This window comes from Antrostomus carolinensis, unplaced genomic scaffold (assembly GCF_000700745.2).
Source record: "Antrostomus carolinensis isolate BGI_N321 unplaced genomic scaffold, ASM70074v2 scaffold23897, whole genome shotgun sequence".
Taxonomy (NCBI): Eukaryota; Metazoa; Chordata; class Aves; order Caprimulgiformes; family Caprimulgidae; genus Antrostomus; species Antrostomus carolinensis.
In genome coordinates, this window is record NW_010328388.1 from 4703 (window position 1) to 19274 (window position 14572).

Here is a 14572-nt window from a genome sequence, read left to right on the forward strand (position 1 = left end):
TGGTTTTATGCCCAACCCATTTTTATGGCCATATGTTGATTTTTCTAGGCAGACATAGGAAGTGACTAGATTGTATGATCACCTTGTCTATCATGCCTGCAGGTAGCTTTGAAAGGAAGATAAGTGTCAAAAGTACAATGCAATCTGAGCGTAATTTATGGGAATGGTGTATATGAGACTGTTTTAGGAAATTGGTGTCACTTGAATGGAACTGAAAAGATTCTGAATTCTGTTGTCGTTTTGAGGATCTTTAAAGTAAAATGCAAAATACAAAATAATGTGGATCTGTGAAATCCTCAATGTTCTGTCATTTACCCTCATCATGTTGCTGTGGAAGCTCTGACAATGCTATTTCAGTCTTCTTACTCTGTATTTCTTAATGTGTAGTCTATTACTGTAAAAGATATGCTAAATGACATTAGATAAAACTTTTCAATTACATAGCATAAAACAAATCTAATCAGAATGTAAAAAATACTGCATATTTTCCTCAGCATTCTGAAGTAGTTTGCAAAAATCCCACTGACTTTGTTCACCTTTTTTACCTGCATCTTTAAAAAATACTTTTACCATTTACAATTGTAATTAAAGAGATCGCCTATGTGAAGACTAAGCCTGTCACAGTTCAGTTGCCTTAATGAAAGAATAGTTATATACTTTCAGTAGATCTCTTTTTTTACCATCATTGAAATAAAACATGTGAATGTCTTGACTATTGTATATTTTTTATTTATTTATTGGAATAACTGCGCCTATTTTTGTTGCTTATTTGTATAAATGGTAAGGTTAGTTGAGCTAACTTTTTAGTTAGGAAGATTTACTTTCTGTCTTTTTAGACTATCATCCTACAAATGCTTACATAATTTACTTGGCATATATGTGTAGCAGGTTTTCAATTATATTAATATTGATGATACTATTAGGTTACAACTTAAGGTTGTAAAATAATCAACCATTATTATTGTGGAATACCAAATGCTTTATTGGGACTTAACAATGAAACGTGTACATACTTCCAAGTTTTTTTTGTGTAAAATAAAATGGATACTAGTGTGTGGTATCTGTGTATGAAATTTGCAGATACTAAGAAAAAGTGCAATATTAATGGTATATTTTTATTTTGTAGCTTGGATCATCCTCCTCTGTGCCTTTTACGTCTATATTCTCGCAGCTGTTTATGACCGTTGTAGTCCCCCTTATTATTGGACAGGTATGTCTTTTAAATATACGTTCTTATTTTAAAAAATAAGATAAAGAGACCTATCTTAAAGACAGACTGGCAACCTGATAAGCTGCCACATAGGAACAGCCTCAGGATAGTGAAGTCTAATATCACAGAAAAGATGCTACAGTGCTCCCTGGAGCCACATTGATCTTTGTTGAGATTGAGCATCTGTCCCTCACTACTACAAACATACGCTACTGCATAACGAGAAGGGAGTTTGTGAACATAAAGTGGGAAAAATGGCAGCCCAGACTGTGAGAAATTCCAGCCCCATACAAATGAGCTCTGAGAATACTATATAGTCCTTTTGTCACATGCCCTTTGCCTGGATGATGCAGGAGGTTCTCCCTGTGTAGTATCTACTACTAATTACGGGCATAAAAAATTCTAAAAATTAAAAAACATACAAGGGCTAAGCAGTCAGAAGTTAAGAAATAAAATTAAGGCTGCTCGAGCCATTTTGCATATGCTTTACAGGGAGGGTATTAATTGCACAATTGCAAACTGTTCTTTCTGTGACTCTTCTGTCATTTGTTACACTGGGTGGAGGGTATGCATGGGATGAGCAGCTGTTCAATATTTCATTTCGTACTCATTGTTCATATTGTAACACAAGGCCTTATTTTTCATGGCACATGTTAGAAATCTTTCACTGAATGTAAAGATACTAATTACAATATAAGATTTACTGTGATACTTACCTCTGTAGTACCTGGGTTTGGGTTTGTTGGTTTTTTTCACAAATGCTAATATTAATTATTTTTTTTCTTCCACATTATGGTGGGAAATTGCTATATTAAGACTAAAACTTGTCAGAACTGACCACTATTCTTGGAAACCAAAACACTCAAAGCCTAATTCTTACATACTTGTAAGTATTTGTTGTTGTCAGGCATTCAGAATGCACAAAGGGAATATCAATGGGATTTGCAGTTCATTCCCAAGGGGCATTGTTGCTGATTCTAGCATCCAGTTTAACTCTGCGTTCAGCTGGAACTTTCTGAATGTTGCCAGCCTAAACCAGACTTTGAAATGGAAAGCGTGGTTAAAATGTAGGCAAATGAAAGTGAAATCTGTAAAGGAGCACCCTGATCAAGGTTAAGAGTATCTGTCATTGCCTGTGCTATGTAGAGCAGTCAATCAGTCTCATATCAAACTATAATTGTACATTTCAAAATTGGCATGTACTGTAACTTACTAAAGTACTAGTGAAGTTTGTTACTTATATGATAAAAAAATCCCGTTAAAGTATAATAGGAAAATGAGTATGACAAGCATGACAGTAGCCACCAGCATCAGTACCTGTGTAACCTGGCTGTGGTCCATGTGGAAAATATACACCTATGTGTCCCTGAAGGCTATTGAATTGCTCATGTGCTCTGAGTTAAATGCATATGAATCTCCTTATTAATGAGGACCACAAAGAGTTGCCAATGAACCTGTGTATCACATTCTTATCTTGTCAAAATTAAATTACATCTCTACCAAAAGTGGACAAGCAGAAGTACTTGAATCCTGAAAGGTCCAAAAACTGGAAGATATTAGTTGGAAGCCAAATAGCACGGCAACAGATCTAGCAATAAAGTAACCTATAGTGATGGAATATCAGCAATCTGTACTGCAGTGTAATAAGTCTAAAGATGATGGTAGATTGCAAGACAACCTTATTGCAAAATTTCAAGAGTACTTTCACCTATATATATAATGGCATATTACTTTGGAAAGATGTTACAAGATGTTACAAGATGTTGCTATGCAAACTAGCGGAGTTGAGAGTTTTTTTGGCTGCACCGGATAACAAGGACAAGTAACATGAATTGAGCAGTAAGCATATGAAATAAGTTCTCTGAATGATCATAAATTCAAACTCAGAACTGTGATGAGACTTAACTGAGAACACATGTGATTTAGGAGTTCTAATAAAGACTGAAAGAAAAAATAGGGAATCTTAAAGCTTGTGTAACTCAATCACAAATTTATTTAACAGCTTGGTTTTTATAAATATGCTTCAACAAGAAACAGGATGATTCTTCTTTAAAAGTGTTTGAAGCAGTTTCTGGAAATTAAGGGTCAACAGAAATAGCTCACATTCTCTAAGCATAGAGACTTAGTTTCTAAAGTTACTGTGCTTGATTGTATCTGTTCAGAGGATGTGGAAGAGAGGAAATGCTAAGGATAGCTACAGATCAAAAATGCCAGGGGTAGTTTACGCTAATTGTCTTGATTAAGTAGAACTGTACAAAGGTGAAGCAACCTGCCCAGACAGGAATAGAAACCATTTTTTAAAGTGGATATCTAAAAATAACATTCAATAATCAGTGAAAAACAGTAAGCAAGAAAGGGACCAACACCAAGAAGGGGTGTGAAGTGAAGGCGGCATGCATCTGTTCTGATTAAATGAGAAGTATTGCATTTGGTTCATAGACCACTACTCACTGATTGCTGAGCTATTGTACAATGGGAGGCACAGCAACGTAGTACTGCTTTGTGAATCACAAGTTGCTCACTCTGGGATTCCAGATGCATTAAGAGATAATGGCCCACAATTCATGAATGACAGTTTCAGCAATTACTTCTAATTTATCATTTCATGCCCACCATGTAAGTTACTTACCATGCACAGTCATACTGTTCAGCAGAAAAGTCAGCGGAAGAGTGCCTGGTAAGGTTACCTGGTAGCCAAGAGCTTGACTGGGGCGGGGGAAAAAGAGCTTGGAACCTGCCTGCTTGGAGGATTGCATCTCTTAAGCCTTCCTAACTCAGCTGTGATCAACAGAGGCGTTACGCTGGATCCACATCAGTGTAAAACAGAGAAGGCTGCTTAAAGGAAGCATTCTCCAAGGGCTTTATTTTCCTTTAAAAAAATCTCGCCTCTGGGAAAAACTGTGTTGCCTAAACGCTCATTTCCTGAGCAGGCTGCAGAGCTGGCTGTTTGAGCAGCCCCTGTGATATAAGCAAAGCAGATGAGAAGGTGCTTTTAGATTTATTTTGTTTGGGGTATTTTGTTTGCTTTATGGAAAAAGTATAAAGAGTTTTGGTTGCTTGGCTGACTTGTCAGAATTTTCAATGATGGCTGGGAGAAAGAAGTGACAATAGTGTAGTTGATGCTTATTTTCTACTGTTTCTCGAACAATTTTTCAGTGTGGCAGGACTGCCGTTGACAGGAGTCAAACACACTTTTCTGGCCACTGACAAGGAACTGTGCAAGGGGCCACAGGTACAGGCTCTTCTGCTCAGGTGGTGGCTGCCATTTGTGAGGTAAAGAACAAACTGTTAAAGGAAGCAGAAGATATGTTGTCAGAAAGGCAGAGTCTTACAGATAGCAGTTACTGGTAGATGGTCTTCAATAAGGAGAATGGCTCTGTTCTTTGTCAGAGGTGTGGAGGTTGTCTAAACCTAAAAAACCATAGTGGCTTGCATCCTCTGTGTCTACACATGCGTTTTGCTAATTGACAGTATGATGTCACTCAAATCAGTATTGGTGGTGTAATATTGCATTTGTATTTATAGAGTGATGGATAAGACCTCTCTGACAAGAGGTCTTGAAAAGAGACATAATCTATAGTATTTTATAAAGATCTAACGTTCTATAAGCATTGAAAATCTATAGTGTATAAGAGCTTGTTATTTGTGCACCACTCTTGTATATCTCTAAGGGGAATTTGAGAATACTTATTATATGATAAACATGGCAATAGATATTTCACGGAAAAGATTTTTGAATTTGCTCTGGCAGCTTGAAGTTCTGATTATCTTTTTCGTGGGTAGCGGCGTTCTGATGAAGATTGCTGCTTCTGAGCTGTTGTGATTTTGCTAAAATAATTGTTTCCTTGTCTATAGATGTTGGTAATACTTTTAGCCAGCAAAATGTAAGGTTTCGAGAAATGTCTAAGCAGTTTCTTCATGACCATTGTGAGATTCCACTGAAGACTCTTGTTTCTTTGCTTATTGTTTTTCTTCTGAAGTGACAGATAAGAGAAACAGTGAAAACCACTGCAATATTTCCTTTCCCCTTTTTGCAGACTTTCTCCATCCTCTACACCTAAGTGCTTATGACAGACTTTTATTTTGTTTTATATTAAAGAGCGATTTATGATTAAATGTTAATGAAATAGAATTTTCACTGTGCTTTCATTATATTCTACTAGTTTGAACATTTTTCAAAGCAGCACACCAAAACCTACTGTTTTCTATGAATAAATAATAAAAAGCTTGTCTGTACATTATCATTCATGCATTCTCTAGTTGCCCCATTGGTAATTTGTCTGCCACCATAAAGTGGGCACTTCACATTAAACAGACCTTAACTAAAGCTAAAATTAATGTTATGATTCTAAGTAGTTATTCTTCCCAAATCTATAAAATGAAGCCAGTTCTACAGAAATCCGCACTGAATCTAATCACACAAAAGAATCTTGGTGTCCTACACGTAGAGGATTTTAAGTGCCTTCTGCATCATTGCCCAAAATGTTCCAGAGGATCCCTATCAGCATTTGGGAGTTGTGCTTATAAACACAACTCTAAAAGGGTGCTATGTTGCAGTACAAGTTGTCACTGAAATTGAAACTAAAAAGCTTAGCAATGTATTTATTTTTAAAGAATAAGAAATTGAAATGGAAAGGTAAATGGCAGTTGCTAGGGAGTAGAAGGCACTATTCATCTTAGCCTAATGTTTGTTTATAGTGCCTGGGTGGGGGAAACAATAGTTAATGAAACTGTTAAAAAAAAAAAAAAAAAAAAAAAAGGAAACAGCATCAAATCCTTTCCTTCTTGTAACTTGAATCCACATGGAGGGAGCCCTACTTTCTCTTCAAAGTCCAGGGGAGCTGCAGGGAGGAGGAGTGGTACCTTGGGAGTTGAGCACTTCTAGAAGCTTGTGCAGAAAACTGAGATGGCAGATAAACAGCCTTCAGACCACAGTTTATTCCCTTCTGATGCTTGACGCAAACAGGGAACAGAACTGAGTCTCCACAGAAATACAAAATATGAAGAAAACATGTACTGCTGCTGCGGGCTCCTTTTACATTTTTACCGTGTTGCACCTGTTTGTAAGGTTTTAAAGCAACAGTTGAAAATTGCTCCAAAAGTTAATTTTGGAAATAGCCTCATGTGGGTTTTATAGAGCTTGCTTTGAAGGCGTATGTGTGTCAGGAGCTATCTCTTGGGAGTGAACTGACTGACATAATGGAGTAAGATAGCTTTTAGGGGAGTTTGGTAAGCTGAGGAAAGGAAACAAGACACTTGTAAAAATGATTTTGTTTTTTTTTCCCCCCACATTGCAAAAGATTTATTTCCATCCCATCTTCAGAAAAGAAATATTAGATTGCACACTATGCAGAATAAGGATAATTTGACATTTGTTATTGTCATAGATGGTACAGAAAGGTGGGTGAACCGGTACAAAGTTTGGGACTTCATAGCAGTATAGAGGAACAGGTGAGAATGCATGACTTCACACAGGTACAGTCCCTATAAACATTTATCAGGACAGGGTCTGGCTGAAGTTATATGAGCTCTGCTTTGGAAAAGGGTCTGTGCATTTGAATGACAATGCAAACCTTGGATATACGGAGAGTGGCTATGCTACAGAAATCTGTAAAGGATGTTCCATTTTATTTATATTATTTCTGCAACCTGCATAATCTCCCTTCCATTTCAGTATCTGATTTTTTCTACTTGTTTTCAGAGTCACTGTCTTGCTGTCATCTTAGTTCACTTTTTTTTTTAATTCCATTTTTCCCCCCTTTCATGTCTTCCAAGCTTAACTGAAGTAATTCCCAATATTCTGTTCAGTCTTCTTTCTTGGTTTGCTATCACTGTGTAAGAAGAGATACTGAGAAGTTATTGAACTTTTGCAAATATCTAGCCTCACTCACATTACAGAGTTTATTGCAAAGGTCTGTTGCTATAAGTAGTAATAATATTAGTTAAGAATGAGTTAGGAATCTTACCTTAAAAGACAAAGTAAATAAGGTAACTGCTGCATTTAGGTATAGCGATAATCCAGCATAGTTTCAGCTTGTTTCCTTGTGTATTTCAACACAAGAAAAATGTGACTTGTATCTCTCTGTTGAAATGGTAAAGCCTCAGGTGTTTTTCCTGGGTATTTAGAAGTATATACCAAAACACAATAAACAAGAAGAGCAGAAGTACAGTAAAAACATTGCAAATTCAGTTAAGGATTAAATAAGTCCAAAATATTGATAGAATAAGGAAAAATCGACTTTGTGTAATGATGTAAATATCAAGAGATACTCTTGTGTGTATAATGGAAACAGAAAAAGTGGCTTCATAACCATTTCCCTTGTTTTTCTTCATTTCATGGCTTAAAAAAAATAAATTAAGTTTAAGATCTAGATAATTTTTAAAAGATGTACTGTATTACAAATGTCAGAAATTATTCCATTCCATATACATGGAGGGGGAGCTCCTTGTCCTATTTAGATCAATTAATAATGAACATTAATGAATTACATTGTTTATTGCATTTTTTATCTTGTATGACCAGCACTTGAGCAGGCAAGTGGAAACAGTCTAGCTGTATTTTACTGACTAATTTCTCTGGATATACAGTGTGACCGTTATGAAGGTACAATTAGATAAGTGAATAGTTTTTCTGTAATATATCTTCTGCTATTTTCATGTATGATCTTATAAGAGATGAGCGTTATTTACCTGCTTTCCTGGAATAGCAGACTGTGTTTGTTTGTACAGGGGATGTTAAGTGAATTAACATATGAACAATAAGCCCATTTGCTTAGGGAGGCTGGTGTTTAGACAAGGAGGTAATGGCAGGATACGGAGCAGTCTGGAGGAAAAATACTGTGGATGTAACCATGCTGGTAGAAGAACTAAATTGAAATGGGGACACTACTGTTAATTCATGTGTAATTACATTCCTTTGTTGTTAAAATTAAATCCTGGGCAAGAGGAAAGTTTGAGTCTGGAACTGTGTTGTGAAGCAAATTTGAGCTGATGACTTTCCAAAAACTTTTGGAGGTTGCCAGGACATGGTCACCAGGAGGTAGTTGCCTGATAGACATGTTTATGTTCTTTTATCTTCTATCTTTTCTATGAGTTTATCAGCATCTTTCATTATGCAGGTTATTTATAAAATATCGCTTACTGCAAAGTATTGCTTCTCCTCTTCTCTCCACTAAACCACAGTTTGAGGGAAGGATTCACCATGAACTGTTCTTTCCTGTGCAACCTCTGGGTCAACCATCAGGAATCCTCTGCTCTTTGGGGCTGGCATTTAAACTTGCATAAAAATCTTTGCAATTTACTGTACCTAACGTGATCACTACCATAGGACCAGAGGCCCCAAAGCCCCCCTCGCAGAAGTAATTCTGCAGGAGTCTCAGCAGGGGTACGGGCTGCAAGGCCTTCATACCTTGAGATCTGCACCGTAAAAATTGTGCATGCCTGCTTTGCACCATGGTACCGTCCTGCAGTATTTCCCTCTGTAAACTATCTGATGCATCTGTTTTGGATGTCAGTCATTCATTTCTACCCCAGGCTGTAAGTTCATCTTTTCACAGGAGCATCAGTTCAGACATTTTCTCAACTGCTTGTTTCTCTGGTGCTTGTCCCTCCCTTGTCCCCCATTGTACTGGTATGCACTTCAAACTACTGGACTTTGTTGTCTCAACTGAGAGGTGGCACACTGTTATGGTACCCGAGTCTGGTATCCTTCGTACAAGCCATAACATGCAAAAAGGATTGTGTGAGCTTTTACTGTGTTTGCAGACAAATGAAGCTTAGTATCTCTGCACAGGCTCCGAATTACTTATGAGATTCTTTATTTGATCATTTCAATCTACATTGCTCATGGCTTTTCAACCTCTGTTAGACTTCCTGTCAGAGAGTGCTGGCACCACAGAACAACAAGGTTGGCTGGCTGGCTCTGTACTTTATTGTGTATTGTATTTGTGAGATTTATCATTGTTTCACTACAAATTGTCACAATTTTTAAAAATTCTGTGTTAACCCTGAAAAGTTACAGAATTGGGTTAAGAATTAAAAGGCTTTCAAAACATGCTTGTCCTGAAACAACTCTGCAGGGCATGAATAAGTAACAAATGGATTGTTTTTCAGTCAAAATGAATCAGCTGACGTGAGCTTCTCTTTGAAAAATCTAGTTGGGTTTTTACAGATACCCGTAGGGTTTTACTTCTCCCCTCTTAAGTTATACAAGAATTTAGATTACCTGGAATCAGACATCATAGGCTGAATCGACCTCTGAAATTATAGGTGGTCTTGAACCTTGTGAGAAGATCAAAATGTATGGGATTCTGTGTTAGAGAGGATGTATTTTTGTCTGTGCTTTTCCAGTATGCATTTAGCATGACACTGGGTTGATGAGATGGTTTCCTGAAGCCACAATTTAGTTCTTCAGGGTCCAACTATGTAATTTTTTAAAAAACACAATGTACAGTAGGAAGCTGTACTGGTATTTATGGTTGTTGATTCACAAGAATTCCAGACTAGACAGAGGTGGATATCAGCTGATTGAAGATTTTTAAGAAAGACTGCTTGCAGTTTCATTTTTAAAACGTGTTTGTTTGGGGTTTTTTCTAACTTCTCTTATATGTCAGTCCATGATAAATAGATGTATAATGTTATTATTGTAATGTATGTTATAATTATACCTTGTACAGACCCAAGGTTATAGTTTTTTTAATAAATACTTGCAGTATAAATTGTACTGTGGCATAATTAACCATCACTTTTCTTTTTCAACATCTCGTTACTTTCAGTATAAATCTTTTGGGAGGACCATAAATAAATAGGTGGTCTTAAGTAGCTTTTCTTTTTCCCCAATGTCACCTTAATTTAGGGGATAATAGTCTTTTGTTTTAAAATTCCTTAGAAAAAACTCACTTTAGAGGTGAAAGACTTTGCTTTTTGCTTTTCATAATTACAGAGTCCCAAATCTGCTCAGATTAGACTAATCTGGTCTTCCCATTTGATGTCTTTCACACTGCGTACTAAATGTCTTCACTCAGCTTTCTTGCCTCTCTTTCATCAATGCAATGTTTTCTTCCTACCCTGTGTCTTATAAGGAGATGGCTGAAGGAGCTCCATTGAATGCTCCTTCAGAAGTTTGGTTCTATATTCTGAGTTGTGTTCTCTCTTTAACATCTAGCAAGTGTGAAATGTTAAAGTTGAGTGTTTTCACTGGAGTGTTGAGCATTCCCTTACATAGTTTCCTGTAAATCTGTTATTTTTCATCAGTGAGAATCTTAGAGGTGCTAGGAGGTAAGTACTGGTCTTCAGCCTGCTTAGCTTTGCGTGAACCCCATGTGCCAAATTTTTAGTCCGTGCCCTGCCATGTGGTCAATGAAGTCTGTTTGCTGTGGTCACTGGGATAGCTGCTCCCAGGACTTCCCTATTGAGAGACTTGCAAACAAGCTGAGAAAGCAGTGAGGAAAACTGACAGCCGTGAGGTCAGTCCCGCAGCTTTGACTGTCAGTGTGTGAAAAGGTGCTGTGGTAGCATTGGTGATGATGCTTTGAAATTCTTGAATCCCTCTAAAATGTTCTGTATTGTTAAGCCGATAGTCGGGATGTTTACTGATGGTACTGCTATGGGAAGGTAACTGGGAAGGTAAGGAGACACCTTCAGAGCCCTCTGGTAGAGGTGTTGCAGGATCTCATGCTGTTGTGTCTGAAAGAGCATGGTAACAGAGATCATCAGGAGGTCTCGGGAGAAATTAGGCAAGATAATGTGATTGCTGAAAAATTAACACAAGTCGCAGCTGTACGATAAAAGCTTTAGAAAGTTTTTTTTTGAACCATATAAGGTAAAGAGAAAAGCTAAAAGCGACTCCCCAGGCAGGGCTGAAAGGAGATGCATTGTATCTGCAGAGGCTTAGTCCTGTAGTATTTGGCATAATTTGAAAAGTGAAGTTACTTTAAAATTTATAGTCATTTCTAAAAAATTATTGAAAAACAACTTTAGATTCCGTTTCCTGAAAGTGCCAAAGTTCCACTAAGTACAGTAGGTTTCCTTGTTTTCATGTGTTAATTCTGGTATTCTGAAAGCGTGCAAATGGCATTTGTCTTTGGATTTACAAAAACTCTAGATATTCATAGTTTGAATTATTTAAACTCCCACAACACATGCACTTTTGCTTTTCAAGCTTGAGTTATAATTTAATTAAAAACTTCTGGTGCATCGCTAGCTATTTAAATATTAAAATGTTCCATGGATCACTTTCGATTATCTACCGTCATGAAATTCCTGAAGATGTCAGATTTTTAAGATTCCCAAAGTTGCACTTGGAATTGTCTGTTGATGCAAAGGGGACTGTGATAATTACATACATCCATTAGTATCAGCAGAGGAGATAAACTTTGGGGAGGCTTAATGGGCATGTCTCCGTGACAGCTAGCAAAGAACATTTGGCATGATTAAGGATGGATTTGAATGTACTTGAAAATATACTCTCATTATGGACGCCCAGTGGAAGTTGCACTACAAATGTTAAATTCCCCAGAAGAAGAGTTGTGTGGCAGGGAAGCTTTGAAATCCACTGTGGCCGTCATCCAAATTACTCTCTTCTCTTTGTGTCTTTCCGCTGTCAGATTCACTTTGTGATGCCCAACTTGGCTCCCTGCATCTTTGAAAAGAGGCAACCTGTTGGTTTCTGTGTTGCAGATTGTCCGAAGATACATCAAGGACTGGCTTGAAAGGAAGAAGCCTCCGTTTGGCGCTATCAGCAGCTGCGTGCTCCTGATGATCATCTACACAACATTCTGTGATACTTTCGCCAATCCAAATATTGACCTGGATAAATTTAGCTTGATTATAGTAGTATTCATAAGTAAGTTAATCCTTAAAGCATCCCTTTTATCTGTGTTTGAGGTGTGTAATAAGCTATATGTACTGGCAAGGGTGGGGCTGCAGGGATACTGGCATGGGGCTAAAGCATTATAGTTCTAATGCATCTAGTAAACCAGATTACCAGACTTCTTAGGGGATGGATGCTTTTAGGGGATTGAATAAGCATTTAGAGAGGGATGAATCCTGCTATTTGGGTGTGCCTGAGATTGCTCAGTGGTCTTCCCTGTCTAAAGAGGCATGATATTACCTTCCAAGTGTTTATGACCATTCTGTTTTGGTTTCTTTGTTATTAAACAAGCCTGAAGGCCCAGATGTTGCATTCCAAACAGAAAGAAAAGGTTGGGGTCTGAGTTGTTACTCAGAAGCACCGTTACAACTTTTAAATAGTTCTTCCTTACTGAATTGTAAACCTAGAAACTAGTTGGGAGTTGGAATATGTTGATATATTTCTGTGGATGAACACATTTCTTGCAGTTTGTTTTAGAAGCACTCTAGTCATTCAGCCTTAAATAACATACACATGAGAACAGACTGCTGGTATCCTTGCCATCAGTTAAAAATACACTTGCAGATCACTACCTCCCAGGGAAAGGCAGTGGTATACAGGCGCTGTCTCCTCTCCCAGTAGGGATTCCCATCTTGCTTCAGACTGTCCAGAGACGTGAGTTTCAATTTGCTTGTGGGAGAGGTAACTACAGTATACTGCAGTATAAATCACATCTCATACACTCTAAAACTGTTAGATTTCAAAAAAGTAATGCATCACCTGTCTTGAAGTGTGTGTATGTGTATGTTTCTCTCTAATAAAAATAATGTGTCTTCTATAAATCCAACCTCCACTGAAGTCAGTAGGAAATTTGCCCCTGCCCTTTGTGGGTCAGTTCTTATTCTGTACTAATTGTGGCAGATTTTTGGATTATGAAACACCATACATGTGTCAAATACTACATGGAATTATAAATGATACTGTATAAATGAAAGCAGAGAAGAAGGAAGCCATGCTAAGGAGCTTTGTTCAAAATGAAGGAAATGCTTGTTTGCATAGGCACCTGAGAAGGACCACATCGCAAATACACTTAAATCAGTGCAGAGTTGTCAGCAAAAAAGAGGGATATGGAAATTTTCAACTCTGACTTAACATGCAGAGAACTCAGAATGAAGTAATTTTATGTTACTGTGCTGACCACTACTTTGGGAAAAAAAAAAAAGTTCTCTTTTAGTTAAAAAGGCATGTTCTCCCTTGAACAGTTGGTGTAGAGTGGTTACTTCCATTGTCTGTCTTGTCCTTTCTTTTATTTCTCTGCAAGACAACTCTGCATTTGTGCCATGTGTAGTTATATATACCACTTGCAGTGCAATACACTGAAAATCATTCTATATACATTTTCATTGCCAGTGTGCATAACTGGAGTTTCTTAGTAAGAATATTAACATAAGCATTGAAACAGCTTGAAACATATTAGGCACTTTTTTTTTTCCCCTAAAATATTTATAAAACCAAAAAGCAAGGAAGTTGTGTAGTTGGATATGCACATTGTATTCTAGAAAAAGTTTCTGTACAGCCATTGGATATGTTGGCCGGATGTGTTTTGTGTTATACCAGGATGCTAAATTAGCAGGAGGAGTTTGAGATGAAACTGCATTTATTATTCTGCTGATTAATGTTTTTATGTCATTTTTATGTTATAATCTAGCCACAGTAAAATATGCACAAGGGATAATTGGTAGGAACACATGCTTATTGCTTTACAGAATTAAACGTATTAAGGAACTTTTTTTTTCTGTGCATATTAAATTAATGTATTTAGTTGCAGAAAAATTGTAATTCAGGAACAATGGATTGCTTCCTTAGTTCATGAAGGAAGAATTAAGTGCATGCTGAGGTGACATTTCTACATCTTAAGAAATGTATGTAAGAGAATGGAAAATGTCACTGGTAATAGCTAATATCCCTGACACGTTGCCCAGTTGTAAACTGGGGTCAAAATCAAATGTATTGTCTTGGCTTGCACTACCCTATGGGAGTCATTAGCCTTATTGCATTCACAAGTTTTGCAAGGAGGAGGGAGAGGACCCACCTCAGATTCTGCTGCAAGTAAAAACCCATCCCCCATAACCCACAAACATCCAGAAAAGGTCTGTGCAGGTCACAGGGTTTCTCCTCCAGCTCTGGGGAGCTCCTGTGCTCCAGCACAATGCTAAGTCTCTGCAGTCACAGCAGCTACTCACACCACAGTGGGGAAGTCACCCACTTCTCCCCACATCTCAACAGGCCAAGGGTGGGCTCTGTGCATCCCCCAGCCTCTGCGGGTGTCAGAAGAGCTGGCAGAGAGGAGAGTTCCCCTCAGGATGCTCAAAACCCATCCACACTTAAGAAACTGAGTGAGCTTGAAGGAAAGCTGCTTTGTCTGATGTGCACTGCCCAGTTCAGGAATTAGCCTTTGTCTCAGAGGAGATTAAAACGTCTGTGATGATCTCTTAATAGTGATCATTCATCGG

The 14572-nt window shown here is 37.6% G+C and overlaps 1 protein-coding gene across 1 annotated transcript in view; it reads left to right on the top strand.

Moving 5' to 3' along the window:
- Positions 1–1123: 1123 nt before the first annotated feature.
- SLC10A7 (solute carrier family 10 member 7) overlaps positions 1124–14572 on the top strand; it is a gene marked incomplete at its 5' end in the record, with an annotated part of 38205 nt that continues 24756 nt past the window's right edge. The window contains 2 exon segments of the mRNA XM_010172238.2: positions 1124–1210; positions 11888–12053. Coding sequence (XP_010170540.2) covers positions 1124–1210; positions 11888–12053 — 253 coding nt within the window.